We start from the raw sequence: 16,926 nt of genomic DNA on the forward strand, positions 1-16,926 counted from the left end.
TGTTATGAATCATGTTAACATGCACAGACACCGTTTGACCGTGTGCGAGATAAAAGGGACATTAAGATTCCATCACTGTGAGTGCTGCTAGTTTCATTTTAACACGTCAAAGGTAACAGGAAAATGCTATTCAATGCAACAGCCACCCACATCTTCACAGATCTAAGCCCCACCTACCCATTATCTCCCACAATCCCGTCTCCCTCCAGGAACCCATTTAATTGTCTCCTGACCCCACTTAGAAAGCCCAATTCAATTCCTTTCCCTGCTAACTCATCCCACGGCTCCATTCCCTCTTCACTCTTAATGTAATCCTCCTTCCGTGAAAAAGAATTCGCAAGTCAATAATTAGATGCAGGAATGTCATCGACAAACGCTGGAGTGTGAACTGGTGCAAACCACACGGTGCTTGTTCCGAAGTACACTCCCGAGCAAGTCCATCGATACTCCTTCAGAATGTTCGCTCACATGTCGTGAAGCCCTCGGTTATAAAGCTCCCACCATGACCGAGTAGGACTGCACCAGGAAGCTCATGAGTTCAGTGCTCAATCTGTGCTGAGTTGGATGGTACCAGTTGGTGGGGAAGGTGTGTGGAAGGGACGCTGTAATTGGACTGAGTGCCCCAGGCTATGAAGGCAGCAAAAAAAGGTTTGCTGATTATTACCTATTGGCCCCTGCTTGAGAATGCGTATGTGGATGTTGGGTCAAGATTGAATGGTCCTTGGTGGTGATCTCCCTCCACGGCTAAATGCCTGCAGTCACTGTCAAGATGGAGAAAATTGATGGGGGGGGGGTGGGCATAGGAACAGGAGGAGGCCATTCAGCCTCTCTAGCCTCTACCGCCAATCAATTATATCATGGCTAATCTGTATCTCAACTCCATTTACTGCCTTGGTTCCATATCCCTTAATACTCTTGCCTAACAAAAATCTATCGATCTCAGTTTTGAATTTTTCAATTCATCCCCAGCCTAAACAGCTTTTTGGGGGAACAGAGTTCCAGATTTCCAGGAAGGACTCTGAATTCAACCTCTCCTCAGCAGGTGTTGTCTGTCAAGCGTGAAAAGTTCCTTCATGTGGGACATGAAAGTGCGAAGGCAGCTTCACGGTACATGTAGCCAGGTGTTGACACTTGAGCACGCTGCCCTGGGTGAGTCACTGGCGTGAAGAAGCCCTGGACGCCTGACAACTCCTAATTCTCTGCTTTGTCTCTCCTTTTGTCCACAGACTTTTCAGTAGTTTAGGAGAGCTGAACACGATATCCCAGCGGAGCTTTGGGGCGACATTCACCATCCGTCCTGGCTCCAGGCACCCCGTCACCCGACGGGCCCCGAGCCCTGGGAAGCCCGGCATCGAATCAAGGACAGAAGCCGGCATCAGTTCGCCAAGGCCCTCGCCACTCTCCACCCCGACGCAGACCCCCCCCACCATCCTGAAATCTTCCAGCCTCAACATCCCCCACGAGCCCAAGGAGGTGCGGTTTGTGGTGCGGAGCGCTAGCGCTCGCAGCCGCTCCCCATCTCCCTCCGGTGTCCCCATGCATTCCTTGCTCCCTCCCAAGCCATTCTGCCAGAAACCCATGGCAATGTGGAACAAGTACGACGTAGCGGACTGGCTCGACAGTCTGAACCTATCAGAACACAGAGAGAGCTTCTTACACAATGAGATAGAAGGCTCCCACCTACCCGCCTTGACAAAAGAAGACTATGTGGAACTTGGAGTCACAAGAGTGGGACATCGAATGAACATCGAACGGGCTTTGAAACATTTTATAGACAGCTAGCTCGACTGGTGGGGGAGAGGAGCGGATGGGCGGGGAGGGGGGGTCTCAACTGGTCTGGGTTTTTGAGGGGCGGGAGGAGGAGAGGGACTTATTTTTAAGAAAAAGAATTACACTGCACTGAATGGTGGACAAGGGCAGAGCTAAATCTGAGTGGCGTTGCTATGGTTAATGTTGCATGAATATTATGGGATGTTGCTTGGTGTCGTTCCCACTGAAGCTCGACCAAGGTTCCAGTGAGAATCGCAAATTTTTTTTTTGTTTCTTTTTTTAAAAAAAAGATAAACAAGAAAAAAAAAGCGAAGATTTCATTCAGTTGCCTTCGAATAATCGTTGCTTGGGAAGGGAATCTCTGGCTTTCTTCCTTGAGCCCGCAGATTGTCATACAACCCGAGAGAGGCGAACAGAGATTCCCTTCGGACTTTGGATGAGTTGTGTTATCATTAGGAGAATGTTTAAAACTAGTTACTATCAAACCCAGTCTTTTCTTAATTGTATAAATTTATTTCAAAGTCCCCTATTTTCTGAGGTTAAGGGAGGGGTCAATGATCAATCAAAGTGAAGAGAGCAGAATAGTGATGCTTCCCCTCCACGTGCTAGTTCGAGATATAGGGAAACATCCTAGGTCTATTTCATCAACAGAATACTCATCTTTTTACCAATTATATATTTGAACAAAAATAATATTAAAAAAAGTTTTTATGTTATAATTTTACTAAAACTATACATATATACTATTATATAAGAAAATGTTAAATTGAATCTTCCAAACAAATGACTTGGTTAATGAGATTTCTCTTTTTTTCCCTCTTTCTTTCACACATGGCTTTAATGAAGATCGCACTGCAGTTTCAGGGCTGTAGGGATATGTCAGAAGCAAGGAAATTTGTCGGACATTTTGCTGCATTTAACCCATCATCTTCCATCCATGAAAAGCATGCTCAAAATGAGAATTTTATTTTTGTTCTCGTGTAAAAAGATATAAGCAGGAACTGCTGGCATGGACCCACATGACTGGCGTGTACCCACATGACTGGTCTGGACCCATATGACTGGCGTGTACCCACATGACTGGTCTGGACCCATATGACTAGCATGTACCCACATGACTGGTCTGGACCCATATGACTAGCGTGTATCCACATGGCTGGTCTGTTCCCACATGACTGGCGTGTACCCACATGACTGGTCTGGACCCATATGACTGGCGTGTATCCACATGGCTGGTCTGTTCCCACATGACTGGCGTGTACCCACATGACTGGTCTGGACCCATATGACTAGTGTGTATCCACATGGCTGGTCTGTACCCACATGACTGGCAGTCGGCTTTTGAAGTCGCCTGCCGCTGATCATATTGTCCGAAAGCATCGCTACTCAGCTGCGGGTCCATCCCAAGCCCTTGCTACTGCTAGACCGGTTTTTATTTTCTCCTATAATGGTGGGACAAACTAAAGACCAACGTGACCCTCTCTCTGTGTAGCTACCCTTTACTGAAATGTACTGTGCTTCAAGGGTTCTTTTTTAAAGGTTACCAGTATTGCGTATCAGCAGAACGCCAGGGAAACACACGCATACACACAGCTAGACACAAATGCACACTCATACTGTTTCTCACACACGCTCTCTCACAGGCAAACACACTCCCACTACAACCTCATATGTTGCATGCATGCTGTCAACACACACCCTCTCATGTATACAAGCACACTCAAACACACACTCATACACACTGTCTCACTTGCACTCTCTCTCTCTCACACTCCCACATACTCTCACTCTTTCTCGCACATTATCTTTCTCACTCTCGCACACATCCATACTTGTTATCACAGGTGTACTGGCGATTTGTTCTGTTGTAACACTGCACTTCATTACATCACAGAATCGGGTTATATATGGGGTGCTACTGAAAGGAGTTCTTTCTGTTCTCCAAGGCTGCAGGTTAACCCTCCACAGAGGCTGTTACATTTCCTTGTTGACAGTTTGTGGAAATGAGTTAAGATTAAATTGCAAGATTTTTGTTAAATTATAAAAAAAAATATGATCGCCAATTTTTTCAATCAGTAAATATAAAAAATGAGATGTGTCAGAGTGCCCTCAATGTTTATATTCAGCCAGGGGGGCGTGGGGGGTCATGTTGGGAGCTTCGCTTCATTCAGTCACTGACAGCACATCGAGACTAAATAATCTCCTCTTGCTGTCTAACGCAAATAGAAAGCCATGTCTCCCATTCACATCTTCCATTGGGAGACAGACCGAGAAACAGAAAAATGAATCCTATACCCTCCCCCGACCAACAATTAATATTTTAGTTAAAAAAAAACTGAAGGAGCCATTACATGGAATTATATAAACACAAAGGAGGAAAAGATTAAAGGGTACGGGGTAAGCAAATGGGATTAGAGGAGGAAGCTCCAACGTGGAGATAGCACCCATACAGGGACAATGGGCCGAATGGCCTCTTCTGTGCTAAAATTTCAATGATTTTGTGATTTCAGCTCTAAAGGACTCTTTCTAATCGCATTATTGATAGCACTTTCTTTCAAGGGCTGTCATGCAGACACCTGCATGATCTCTACTGGAATAGGGAGTGAGATCGGACTAAAGGTAATGAGACAGGAATTGGGTGGTAGAGTGAGTCAGTACCGATTATCTCTTGGACCTGGGTTTTAGTCAAACTCAGACCGAGAGAATAAATGTGTCTTCTTCTGCTGTCTGTAATGTGTTTGGGCAGTTTCAATCCAGTTCAAATTGGTCATGGCCCCACAGCATAAAACTACACTTGATTCTTTACTAATTGCACTAAATTTGCAATCTTACTCTGAGACACACAAAGTGTGTGAAAATGTTGCACTATGCAGTAGGGGGCGCTCTTCTGAGGTTGGGGCTGAGGTACTTTGGACAGTGCCGAGGGAGCTTTTCTCTGTATCTAACCCATGCTGTACCTGCCCTGGGAGTGTTTGATGGGACAGTGTAGAGGGAGCTTTACTCTGTATCTAACCCATGCTGTACCTGCCCTGGGAGTGTTTGATGGGACAGTGTAGAGGGAGCTTTACTCTGTACCTAACCCGTGCTGTACCTGCCCTGGGAGTGTTTGATGGGACAGTGTAGAGGGAGCTTTACTCTGTATCTAACCCATGCTGTACCTGCCCTGGGAGTGTTTGATGGGATACTGGATGCCTGAAATGCCCAAACATTAAGGACCAGAAAATACTGCACGCAAACAAAGCTTTAAAACAAAAGGAAACGAGAAATTAAATCGAGGTTATTTATGGATTAGGGACTGAGGGTCAGAGAAGGAAGCGAGGAGGAAAATTAAATTATTATAGGTTATATATTGGAATAGGGGACCGAGAGTCAATTGAAATGGGAAACGAGAGTTGAGACTATATGGCATGTGATGTACTGGGATAGGAAACGGAGATTTGATTGAAGTGAGACTTTACAGACCAGGAAGATTTGACTGTGAGCCAACTCCATGCCCCCCACCACCCCCTGCGGGGAGCGGCATTCTGCGAATTTCCAATAGCTCGCTCCCTACGAGTGCCTCTCCTCTCTGGGAACACAGGGGCATGGAGTGGGCCCTCATATTCAGCCCTGAATTTGCTGATCTCAGCTGGCATTGCACTCTGGGTCTGCAGTTTCCCTCAGGATCCGTGGGCTAAGGAGCAGAAAATAAAATCATCCAGGGTCCTCGGTCCTGATCACTACCTGTTTACTCCCCTTCCCCGACTTGCCGCATACATGTGGACGTCGGAGGGAGGATAGGAGCGGGCTTGGTGGAATGGGATGCCACCCACAGTCGAATAGCCTGCTGGCATTCACTGCCTACGCTCACACTTGAAGCACGGCCACTTGAGTTAAGCGCCTGAGGGCTGCCGGTGGCCGTAGATGTTGAGCTGAAACCCAATTAGAAGCAATGCACTCGGGACAGACTATTGGGCGGGTAAGGTAAAGATGGAAGCGAGAGAGGGTTCAATATTAAAGTAGGAGACTGAGAGTTGAGTAAAAGAACTAAGTGAGATATGAGTACACGAGAGATGGGCATGAGGTATGTCCAGTGAAATCTACACCAGAACTAGAGTTTTCTAGAGCATGAGGGAGGGGTCAGGTTTGAGACCATAGTGGATCCCATAGTACCAAGGAACAGCCGTCATCAACATACAAGGTGCTAACTTAAAGAAACAAGTCTTAATACTGCACAAGAAGAGGCCATTAGACCCAGAAAGCCTGTCCCTTTATCATAGATCAGCCTTACCGCACCATATCCCTCAAACTCAAACTACCCACCTTCTCACCATATCTCCCAAGTCTACCTACCAACCTTCTCCCCATATCCATCATCCCCACCTACCCACATTCTCACAATATCCCTCAACCCCACCTACCCACCTCTCCCCATATCCCTCAACCCCACCTACCCACTTTCTCACCACAGCCCTCAACCCCACCTTCTCCCCATATCCCCAACTCCACCTCACATCCCTCAACCCCACATAACCACCTACTCCCGTATTCCTCAACCCCACCTACCCACCTTCTACCCATAATTCCTCAACCCCACCTTCCCACTATCTCCCCATATCCCCTAATCCCTTTGCTCTCCAGGAACACATCTAGTTGTCTCTTTCCCCCAATTATACTGTCCGCTTCAATGTCCCAGGGAAAGTATTCCACAATTTGGTTACCCTTTGGGTGACAAAGCTCCCCCAGACTTAATTTTCTTACCCGTAACTCCCTCGTTTTTTAACTCCCGTCCCCTGGGATTTGAACCTTTCACCACCGGAAAATTTGCCAGATCAACTTTGTCAGTTCCCTTCATAGTTAACTGGTCACCAACTAGTGTTACATCCTACACTGTGGAGTGGGAGCTACTAATTACTGCAGTCGCTGTTAACATTCATTTTCTGACTCAATTGATGTTCACATGCTAGATGATATGTTGCGAGACCCCAATTTTTTGGAGAGTGGGCTACCACTTATCAAAACTAAGCTTTGCTACATGTGAAGTGACAGCAATGAGGGTACTGCTGTGTAACCATAGTCGCCAGTACTCCCCTTCCCCCAATGCTCACCTGCCCTCAGTACAGTACATTTCTTAAAGGATATTTATCATCTCTTGAATATTCTGCCACAGAGGTGTGTACGGGTAGATCAGTCAGTTAACTCCTGGTTAGCGTCGGTTAGTTTTGTGACTGCAAATCCTGGTTAAAAAGGCAGGCAGCGCTGCCACCTTTCACCCCGTATGGGACGGGAACAGGGCATGTTTTATTAAGAAGGCAGCACACATATACAAACAGGAGAGGGCCGCGTGCAAAGACCATAATCATGGTAACTTTGAAGTCAATGGAAGGAAAATCAGGCGTGGTGTTTAACAGGCGGCGAATTCAATATTACCCAATCAGCCAAAGTTAAAATTACCCCCACACGTGGCGCATGGGGTTTTTAGCGCAACCATTGAAAACCGGGTATTTTACTGTCTGGTTTTATGGTTCGAAAAGTTACCAGGGCATTTCCGCCCCCCCTCCCCCCCGTGCCCCCCTGAAACCACGGTAACCAGTTCAAAACTGACAGGTGGTCACTCTGCCCCGATTTTAACCTATCCCGTCCGACAGGAACAGGGCTGGTTCGAGCCGGGCGCCCGATGTACCTCCAGCCTAATTTTACAGCCCATTGACTTCGTTATAGGTGTAAAATCGGGTGGTGAATCAAACGAGCGTCCAACCCGATCCCGCTGGGCAGGTTATGTTAAAATCAGGGCTCTCTGCTACTCTCTGGAGAATGTGTTTCCCACAGGAAGTACATCCTGGAATCTCCTAAAACAGACTGGTTTCCACGGATTTGCATGTTGTTAGAATCTGGGATTTTCTTTTCCCCAGCTCACTTTATTGCAGCTCGGCTGCAAAGTGACTATTGCCTGCGTCTTTTTATCGAAAGAAAGAAAACCGAACAGGAGGTTCTGAGCTGAGTGAAGGCCTCGATCCTTGCCGCCTGTGATATTCCCATGTCCCCAGCTCAACTTCATTCCGTGAAAATTACACTTAGTTCAAAAAAAAGACTGAGGGAATCTGGTAATATCTTGGGAAAAACACTTTAAAAAAAACAACCAAGGTCAGGGAGCCTCTGGGCTTCCGTGATGGGCTGAGGGGAGCTACCAATATATCACAAGGGGGGAGTTTCTGCAGGGCGCTCTCCCCAGTGCCTGCCGTACCTTCGGTATAAGAACCACGGAAACTCCGGGAAAACAACCATTCTTCCAGGCTTTCTGCGGCTCTTCTTCTAAAGTTACGGCAAAGTGAGCGGGGAAACCCCATAGAAATGCACCCCGCCCCCTTCATCAACTGTTACCAGTATTTTATGTTCTTATGTTCTTTATGCACAGTGATACAGACCGTGTGTGAGCACTTTTTCACAGAGGATAGTAGAAATCTGGAACTCACTCCCCCAGAAGGCTGTGGATATTAGGGGTCAGTTGGAACTTTCAAGACTGAGATAAATAGATTTTTGTTGGGTAAAGGTATTGAGGGACATGGAGCAAAGGCAGGTAAATGGAGTTGAGGTACAAATCAGTCATGATCTAATTGGATGGCAGAGCAGGCTCAAGGGGCTGAATGGCCTACTTCTGTTCCTATGTTCCCAGCTATTTCAGTCTCAGTTACTCACAGTCTTTCTCTGGTGTGATTAACAATATTAAAATCATAAACCTTTGGGTTTACTTGAAGTTGTTTAAAAAATCTAAAGGAATAACTGTTACTATTTAGTCATGGGAGTCCTGCTGATGTGCTGTGAGATCAGAGAGATGAAGGACTATAGTCATAGTCAACGATATCTCTTTGGTCTTACTCAAAACCAACAGTTAACACGAATCTCCTTTTATTCACTAACACAAATTGGATTTAAAATCCACACTTTATCAAACTTTGTGTGGCACATTGTGAGGTTGTCACCTCCAGGCACCTCTAAGCCACATCCCACCCAGGACAACCCTGGACCTACCGTTCCAGGGCTCGCTCAAGAGTTCTGAACCCACATTCTCTTTCTCCCCTCCTCTCCTGAAGGTGCTGCCTCTCACTGGGAGATAGGTCCATGGATGCCTGCACTGCGCAGTGCTTCACCCAAGTGGCTATTCTTCATGTGTGCTAGCAGGCTATTCAACTATGGTAGCTCATCCCAAACCTGTTTACTCTCAATGTTCAGCAGCAGAGGTTATTTTTGTACCTTCACACTCTTCCCTTGGAGAACAGCTTGACAAGCAGATTAACAACGCTCTGTTGGCCATGATTTCAATGCTCCTTCCATGGCTATAACCATCTTTATACCAGCCAATAGCGGGGTTTTATGGGCTCCCACAACACATAGGGAGGGGGGCCACCCATAACCACACTTTGGACATGAGAATTCAGAGTCGGAGCTCCGGTCTCCACTCGTCGGGATTGTCCGGAGTGAGGTTCGAACCCTGCATCTTCTGACTCAGAGGCAGGAATGCTCCCACTGAGCCAAAGGCTGGCTCCTGCGGCAGGGCTGAGGTCACAGGACAATCAGGATTGAAATCCTTAGCTGATATTTTCCCTCCCTAGACCAAATGCTCTGAATCCAATTGTCGAACACTTTACTGCGGTAATGAGTGAGATCAGCGAACTTAGCATAGACCTTAGATTGACCTGGGACCTTCCTGGCCTGTATGAGTCAAGGCTACACGGAGAGATGCGTTAATTCACTGAGCAATCAGTGCAGCAAATGAAACATTTCAATAAAGATCTGATATGTTGAGACGGGTGAAGGAAGAGCCTTGAAACTGTGTGTGCCTCACTGTGTGTCATTAGGCACTGGGGAAGACACATTAGAAACTGCAGAAGGAGCAGTAAGCCCCAAAGTTGGATCCTGGTCAGTGTTGAGTTAGCTGATCTCAGGCAGTAGGAAGGAGCTCTATAATTGGCTTCAAAACCACAAGGCTGGATGAGAACAAAATTATGGATCAGAAATATCGCTCAGGCTTGTGGAAATCCGTCCCTCTGGTTCCTAACTCTCCCATCAATTACTCAAACTTCCCCATCAAAGCCCTAGTACCCTAACTTCCATCGAAGCTCATCCATTTCTACTGTAACTTTCCTATCAAAGCCATTCCTACTAGTACCCCATCGTTCCCAAACCTTCAGTTTCACCGAAGTCCATCCCTTATTAACCTAACTCTCCTATCACAGCCCATCCCTTAGTATACTAACACTCCCATCGAATCCCATCCCTTTAGTGCCCTCACTGTCCCATCGTAACTCATCCCTTTAGTACCCTCACTGTCCCATCATAACTTGTCCTTAGAGAACCTCAATGTCCCATTGAATCCCATCCCTTTAGTACCCTCACTGTCCCTGTAGTACCCTCATTGTCGCATCGTAACTCGTCCCTTTAGTACTCTCACTGTCCAACCAAGGAAGTCCTTTTAGTACCCTCACTGTCCCATCGTAACCCGCCTCTTTAATACCCTCACTGTCCCATCAAATCTCATCCCTTTAGTACCCTCACTGTCCCATCATAACTTGTCCTTAGAGAACCTCAATGTCCCATTGAATCCCATCCCTTTAGTACCCTCACTGTCCCTGTAGTACCCTCACTGTCCCATCGTAACCCGCCTCTTTAGTACCCTCACTGTCCCATCAAATCTCATCCCTTTAGTACCCTCACTGTCCCATCGTAACTCTTCCCTTTAGTGCCCTCACTCTCTCATTGAAGCCCATGCCTGTAGTACAGTAACTGTCCCATCGAAGCCCATCCCTATAGTACCGTAATTCTCTCATTGAAGCACCCCTCATTTGATCCCTCACTGTCACAGACTAGCTTCCAACTCTGACCTGACTGGCCCTGAGGAATGTCTCTCTCACCCCCTTCCCTATCCATGGCCCAGCCGATTATCCCAGACATTTTCCCTTTGTTTAAAAATATACCTTCCGATATCCGATCCGTTTGCTTTTCTCTAGTTTATATGCCTGACTCTGGTTCATCCATAGAATAGAATCATAGAATCGGTACAGCACAGTAGGAGGCCATTCGGCCCATCGAGCCTGTGCTGGCTCTCTGCAAGAGCAATTCAGCAAGTCCCAATCCCCCGCCCTTTCCCTGTAGCCCCCCAATTTGTTTTTCCTTCAGGTAGTTATCCACTTCCCTTTTGAAAGCCACTATTGAATCTGCCTCCACCGCCCTTTCAGGCAGTGCATTCCAGATCATAACCACTCGCTGCGTAAAAAAGTTTTTCCTCATGTCACCTCATTTCTGCCAATCACCTTAAATCTGTGTCCTCTGGTGCTTGACCTTTCCACCAATGGGAACAGTTTATCTCTGTCTACTCTGTCCAGACCCCTCATGATTTTGAACACCTCTAACAAATCTCTTCTTAATCTTCTCTAAGGAGAACAACCCCAGCTTCTCCAGTCTATCCACGTAACTGTAATTCCTCATCCCTGGAACCATTGTTGTAAATCTTTTCTGCACCTTCTCTAAAGCTTTCACATCCTTCCTAAAGTGCAGTGCCCAGAATTGGACACAATACTCCAGTTGTGGCCGAACCAGTGTTTTATAAAGGTTCATCATAACTTCCTTGCTTTTGTACTCTATGCCTCTATTTATTAAGCCCAGGATCCCGTATGCTTTTTTAACCTCTTTCTCAACCTGCCCTGCCACCTTCAATGATTTGTGCACATATACCCCCACGTCTCTCTGTTCATCCACCCCCTTTAGTTTATATTGCCTCTCCTCATTCTTCCTACCAAAATGTATCACTTCGCACTTTTGTGCGTTAAATTTCATCTGCTATGTGTCCACCCATTCCACCAGCCTGTCTATGTCCTCTTGAAGTCTATCCCTATCCTCCTCACTGTTCACTATACTTCCAAGTTTTGTGTCATCTGCAAATTTTGAAATTGTGCCCTGTACACCCAAGTCATTAATATATATCAAGAAAAGTAGCGGTCCCAGTACTGACCCTCTGGGGGGCACCACAGAATATCTTCCTCCAGTTCGAAAAACAACTGTTCACCACTAATCTCTATTTCCTGTCACTTAGCCAATTTCGTATCCATGCTGCCACTGTCCCTTTTATTCCATGGGCTTCAATTTTGCTGGCAAGCCTATTATGTGGCACTTTATCACATGCCTTTTGGAAGTCCATGTACACCACATCAACCACATTGCCCTCATCAACCCGCTCTGTTACCTCATCTAAAAATTCAATGAAGTTAGTTTAAACACGATTTGCCTTTAACAAATCCATGTGGGTTTCCCTTAATTAATCCACACTTGTCCAAGTGACTGTTAATTTTGTCCCAGATTATCATTTCTAAAACCTTCCACACCACCGAGGTTAAGCTGACTGGCTTGCAGTTGTTGGGTTTATCCTTACACCCTTTTTTGAACAAGGGTATGACATTTGCAATTCTCCAATCCTCTGGCACCACCCCCGGATTGGAAGATAATGGCCAGAGCCTCTGCAATTTCCACCTTTACTTCCTTCAGCATCCTAGGATGCATCCCATCCGGTCCTGGTGACTTATCTACTTTAAGTACAGCCAGCCTTTCTAGTACCTCCTCTTTATCAATCTTTAGCCCATCCAGTATCTCAACTACCTCCTTTTTCACTATGATTTTGGCAGCATCTTCTTCCTTGGTAAAGACAGATGCAAAGTACTCATTTAGCACCTCAGCCTTGCCCTCTGCCGCCATGTGTAGGTCTTTTTGGTCCCTAATCAGTCCCACCCCTCCTCTTGCTACCCATTTATTGTTTATATGCCTATAGAAGACTTTTGGATTCCCTTTTATGTTAGCTGCCAGTCTATTCTCATACTCTCTCTTTGCCCCTCTTATTTTCTTTTTCACTTCCCCTCTGAACTTTCTATATTCAACCAGGGAGCTCTGGCTTTAGTTACCCTACCTTTCCCCCTTGAGGGAATGTACCTCGACTGTACCAGAACCATCTCCTCTTTAAAGGCAGCCCATTGTTCAATTACAGTTTTGCCTGCCAATCTTTGATTCCGATTTACCTGGACCAGGTCCGTTCTGAACCCACTGAAATTGGCCCTCCTCCAATTAAGTATTTTTACTTTAGATTGCTCCTTGTCCTTTTCCATAGCTAATCTAAAGCTTATGATACTATGATCACTGTTCCCTAAATGTTCCCCTACTGACACTTGATCCACCTAACTCACCTCATTCCCCAGAACCAGATCCAGCAATGCCTTCTTCCTCGTTGGGCCAGAAGCGTACTGATCAATAAAGTTCTCCTGAACACACTTCAGAAATGTTTCCCCCTCTCTGCCCTTTACACTATTACTATCCCACTCTATATTAGGATAATTGAAGTCCCCCATTATCACATAGAAACATAGAAGATAGGAGCAGGAGTAGGCCATTTGGCCCCTCAAGCCTGCTCCGCCATTCAATGAGATCATGGCTGATCATCCAAACTCAGTACCCTGTCCCTGCCTTCTCCCCATATCCCTTGATCCCTTTAGCCTTAAGAAATATATCTAACTCCTTCTTGAATATATTTAATGAATTGGCCTCAACTGCCTTCTGTGGTAGAGAATTCCACAGGTTCACCACTCTCTGGGTGAAGAAATTCCTCCTCATCTCTGTCCTAAATGGCTTACCCCTTATCTTTAAACTGTGACCCCTGGTTCTGGACTCCTCCGCCATCGGGAACATCCTCCCTGCATCTAGTCTGTCTAGTCCTGTTAGAATTTTATAAGTTTCAATGAGATCCCCTCTCATTCTTCTAAACTCCAGCGAGTATAAGCCCAATCGACCCAATCTCCTCATACGTCATTCCTGCCATCCCAGGTATCAGTCTGGTGAATCTTCGCTGCACTCCCTCCATGGCAAGAACATCCTTCCTCAGATAAGGCGACCAAAACTGCACACAATACTCAAGGTGTGGTCTCACCAAGGCCCTGTACAACTGCAGCAAGACATCCTTGTTCCTGTACTCGAATCCTCTCGCTACGAAGGCCAACATACCGTTTGCCTTCTTAACCGCCTGCTGCACCTGCATGTTTACCTTCAGCAACTGGTGCACAAGGACACCCAGGTCTCGTTGCACTTCCCCTTCTCCCAATCTATTGCCATTCAGATAATAATCTGCCTTCCTGTTTTTGCCACCAAAAATGGATAACCTCGCATTTATCCACTACTCTATTGTTCTTGCACCTCTCTGTAATCTCCCTGTAAATTTACTCTTCTATATTCTTCCCATTGTTGGTGGCCTATAGAATACACCTAGTAGTGTAATGGCACCTCTATTGTTTCTTAACTCTAACCAAATAGATTCTGTCCTTGACCCCTCCAGGACATCCTCTCTCTCTAGCACTGTAATATTCTCCTTAACCAATACTGCCACACCACTTCCTTTCTTTCCTTCCCTATCTTTCCTGAACACCTTATATCAAGGAATATTTAATACCCAATCCTGCCCTTTTTTGAGCCAGGTCTCCGTTATCGCCACAACATCATATTCCTGTGTGGCTATTTGCACCTGCAGCTCACCAATCTTATTTACCACCCTTTGTGCGTTTCCACCCTCTATTTTTTAATCATTTATATTCTTCAACCAGGTTCCACTCAACCCTGTACTCTCCAGGCTGCAGAGACTGGCCATTTTTACCCTTCCCTAAAAGCCCATCCACCTCACATCTGGAATCACTCTCTGCATCCTTTCCTGCACTTACACCTCACTCTTGTTCTCTGGTGACCAGAACCATACTCAGTATCCAAGTGGAGTCAGCCCCACGCACTGTACAGCTCAGTGGAACCACTGTAGACCGGCACTTCAATGTTCTGGCCATCTGTCCCAGCATTGTATTAGCTGTTCAATCCAGTGATGGAGGACATGGGCGAATGTCCTGCTGACACACGTGGTTAAGGCAGACGCATGAAGAATGGCCACTCAGGCAAGGAACTGGAGGGCACCCAACATCTGTGGAGTGGTACTCCAGCAAGGGTCAGTGTCTCCAGGGAACGCCAGCAGGGTGGGAAGTAGATAAAGGGGCACCTTTAACTCCAGAAGGCCACTCAGCCCCACACGGGTCAAGCCGGGTTGGATCGGATCAGGTCAGATTGGGTCAGGTTGAATTGGATCGGATCAAATGGGATCTGGTCAGATTGGGTTGGACCAGCTCCACTAGGCCTTTCTGTACAGTTTGTACTGTACACAATCCCCACAATGAAATGTCACAATGGGAAACACATCAGCAACTTCAAATAATTAACACAAAGATTTCTGATTCTTATTGGCGGGAAAATAAGAGGCTAACGTGCTGTCGGTGTGACTATAGCAAGGAATTCTAATTAGATCAATTTGAATATGAAAGTTATGTGAATTAGAAAATAGACTGCTCATCTATCAACTGCACCTTACTGTTCAAGGACATAGTTTACATGCAATTCTCTGTCAAACCAAGAAAATCCTGTTTAACGGGCTGGTACAGGACTGGGGTATTGCTGGGATATGTGCAATTCAATCGAGGGCTTCGGGTGGCTTATATATAGAAATAATAATAATAACGGATACCCGGGAGTGAGTTACAGGCTGGAATCTAATCGAGGGCTTCGGGTGACACACTCTGAACCCTGAGATTAGAATTCTTCTTTAATATCAGTCCCACTGACCTACCATACCATTTCAGTACTTTCAGGGGGAGTACCGTTTACTCACGAGATGCCCCAACAGCGGTTTTCAGTGCCAATACCGATTGCCTGTGACCCTTCGCATCACCGATAAGGTGGTGGTCGGACAGAGGGTTATTGACTATGGTTTCATCAGCGCACATTTCCTCAGCAAGGATCTGCGGCCAGTGACCTCCACGTCCCTGTGATCCTACCTTTTTAAAAAAAAATAAAGAAAACTTCTTTGGCCATCAGTAACCACGCAGGTCAAAGGTCTCCGGGTTGATTTGCCCGGGTTCATTACTTAAGGTAGTCTGATAAGGAAGCAATCATCCACCATTTCTAGGGCAAGTGATTTAGCGCGGGTAAGATTGCCGAGGATGGTGGGGCAGGAGCGGAGGATAACATCCCACGAGTGAGGCCCCCCAATGCCGCCAACTTAATTTTAATCAGTTGCACGTTGTAAAGTCTAGCGACAGCTGTCCTAACCGTTCGCACCCACCCCACTGACAGGCACCGTTTCAAAGCAAAGCCTGTGTTAAAGGTGCCGGTGAGCAGACCGTGTGCTGATTGTAAGACCAACTGTTGCAGTAACTATCTATCTAAAAGGTTCCGTCAACTTTAGGCGGCCGTTTTAAAACACGGAACTGATTAAAACTAAACAGACAAGCGAGGGGAGAGACTGAGTGGAGAGATGGTGCTGTCAGGAGCCGGGACAGGCTGCTTGCCCAGACCACTTCACGTCTCTTTGTACTAAGGTGATGCTCCACATTCTTTTCTAAGAATTATTATTTGAGAGATTCACAAAATAGAAGTATAAAGGGTTACTTTAATCTTCTTGTTGTGATACTTGCACCACAGAGAATCTATGTTTGTTATATAATGTAATAAATTTCTAAGTAAAAGTTTATCATCTTTTATCAGACTTCCTGTTTGTTTGAATTTGAAAAGAAAATGTTTTACTCACCGAGAGGTGAGCGTGGAAAGAGTTCGCCTAATTTAGCACCAATCACAACGTACCAGGTTCCATTTCCGTTGTGATTCTCAGCCCTAAAGAAAAAATATTTTATCCAGCAACCCTGACGGCTCAATGAGTAAAGGACTGCTCACTGTTGCATCCCCGCTCTCTGCTGTTAGCTGTCCTCAATCAGGTTAACACAAGGTTGGGTGTAAATCGAGCGATTGTAAAACGGGCGACCGATTCGCTATCGCCCAAGACCAATTTCACCCCCCATTGTGGTTCCAGATTGTGTTCCTAACAACTCCCAACTCTGTCGTGTCCTACCCTTCCTCTCCCTGCCCCACACTCTCTCCTTCTCCAGCTTCTGCCCAATGCCCCACATCCCCGCATTCCCATCCTAATCTCAGCCTATTACCATCTCGTCTAGCTTCTAATCTCTTTTACTTCCTTTGTTTCTTTTATTATTTTGTCCGATCGCAGCCCTGCCTTCGATCCAGTTTCTTTTCGTTCCAGTTTTGAAGAAGGGTTCGACCCGA

The 16,926-nt window shown here is 46.1% G+C and overlaps 1 protein-coding gene across 1 annotated transcript in view; it reads left to right on the forward strand.

Annotated features, from left to right (window-relative positions):
* shank3a (SH3 and multiple ankyrin repeat domains 3a) overlaps window positions 1-16,347 on the forward strand; it is a 1,542,118-nt gene extending 1,525,771 nt beyond the window's left edge. Inside the window, exon 22 of the mRNA XM_086010558.1 lies at window positions 1,227-16,347. Coding sequence (XP_085866684.1) covers window positions 1,227-1,782 — 556 coding nt within the window. The 3' untranslated portion in view covers window positions 1,783-16,347. The remainder of the gene's footprint in view (window positions 1-1,226) is intronic.
* Window positions 16,348-16,926: the final 579 nt, after the last annotated feature.

Source organism: Somniosus microcephalus, chromosome 17 (genome assembly GCF_052327205.1).
Source record: "Somniosus microcephalus isolate GS21.2 chromosome 17, FLI_Smic_1.0, whole genome shotgun sequence".
NCBI lineage: Eukaryota > Metazoa > Chordata > Chondrichthyes > Squaliformes > Somniosidae > Somniosus > Somniosus microcephalus.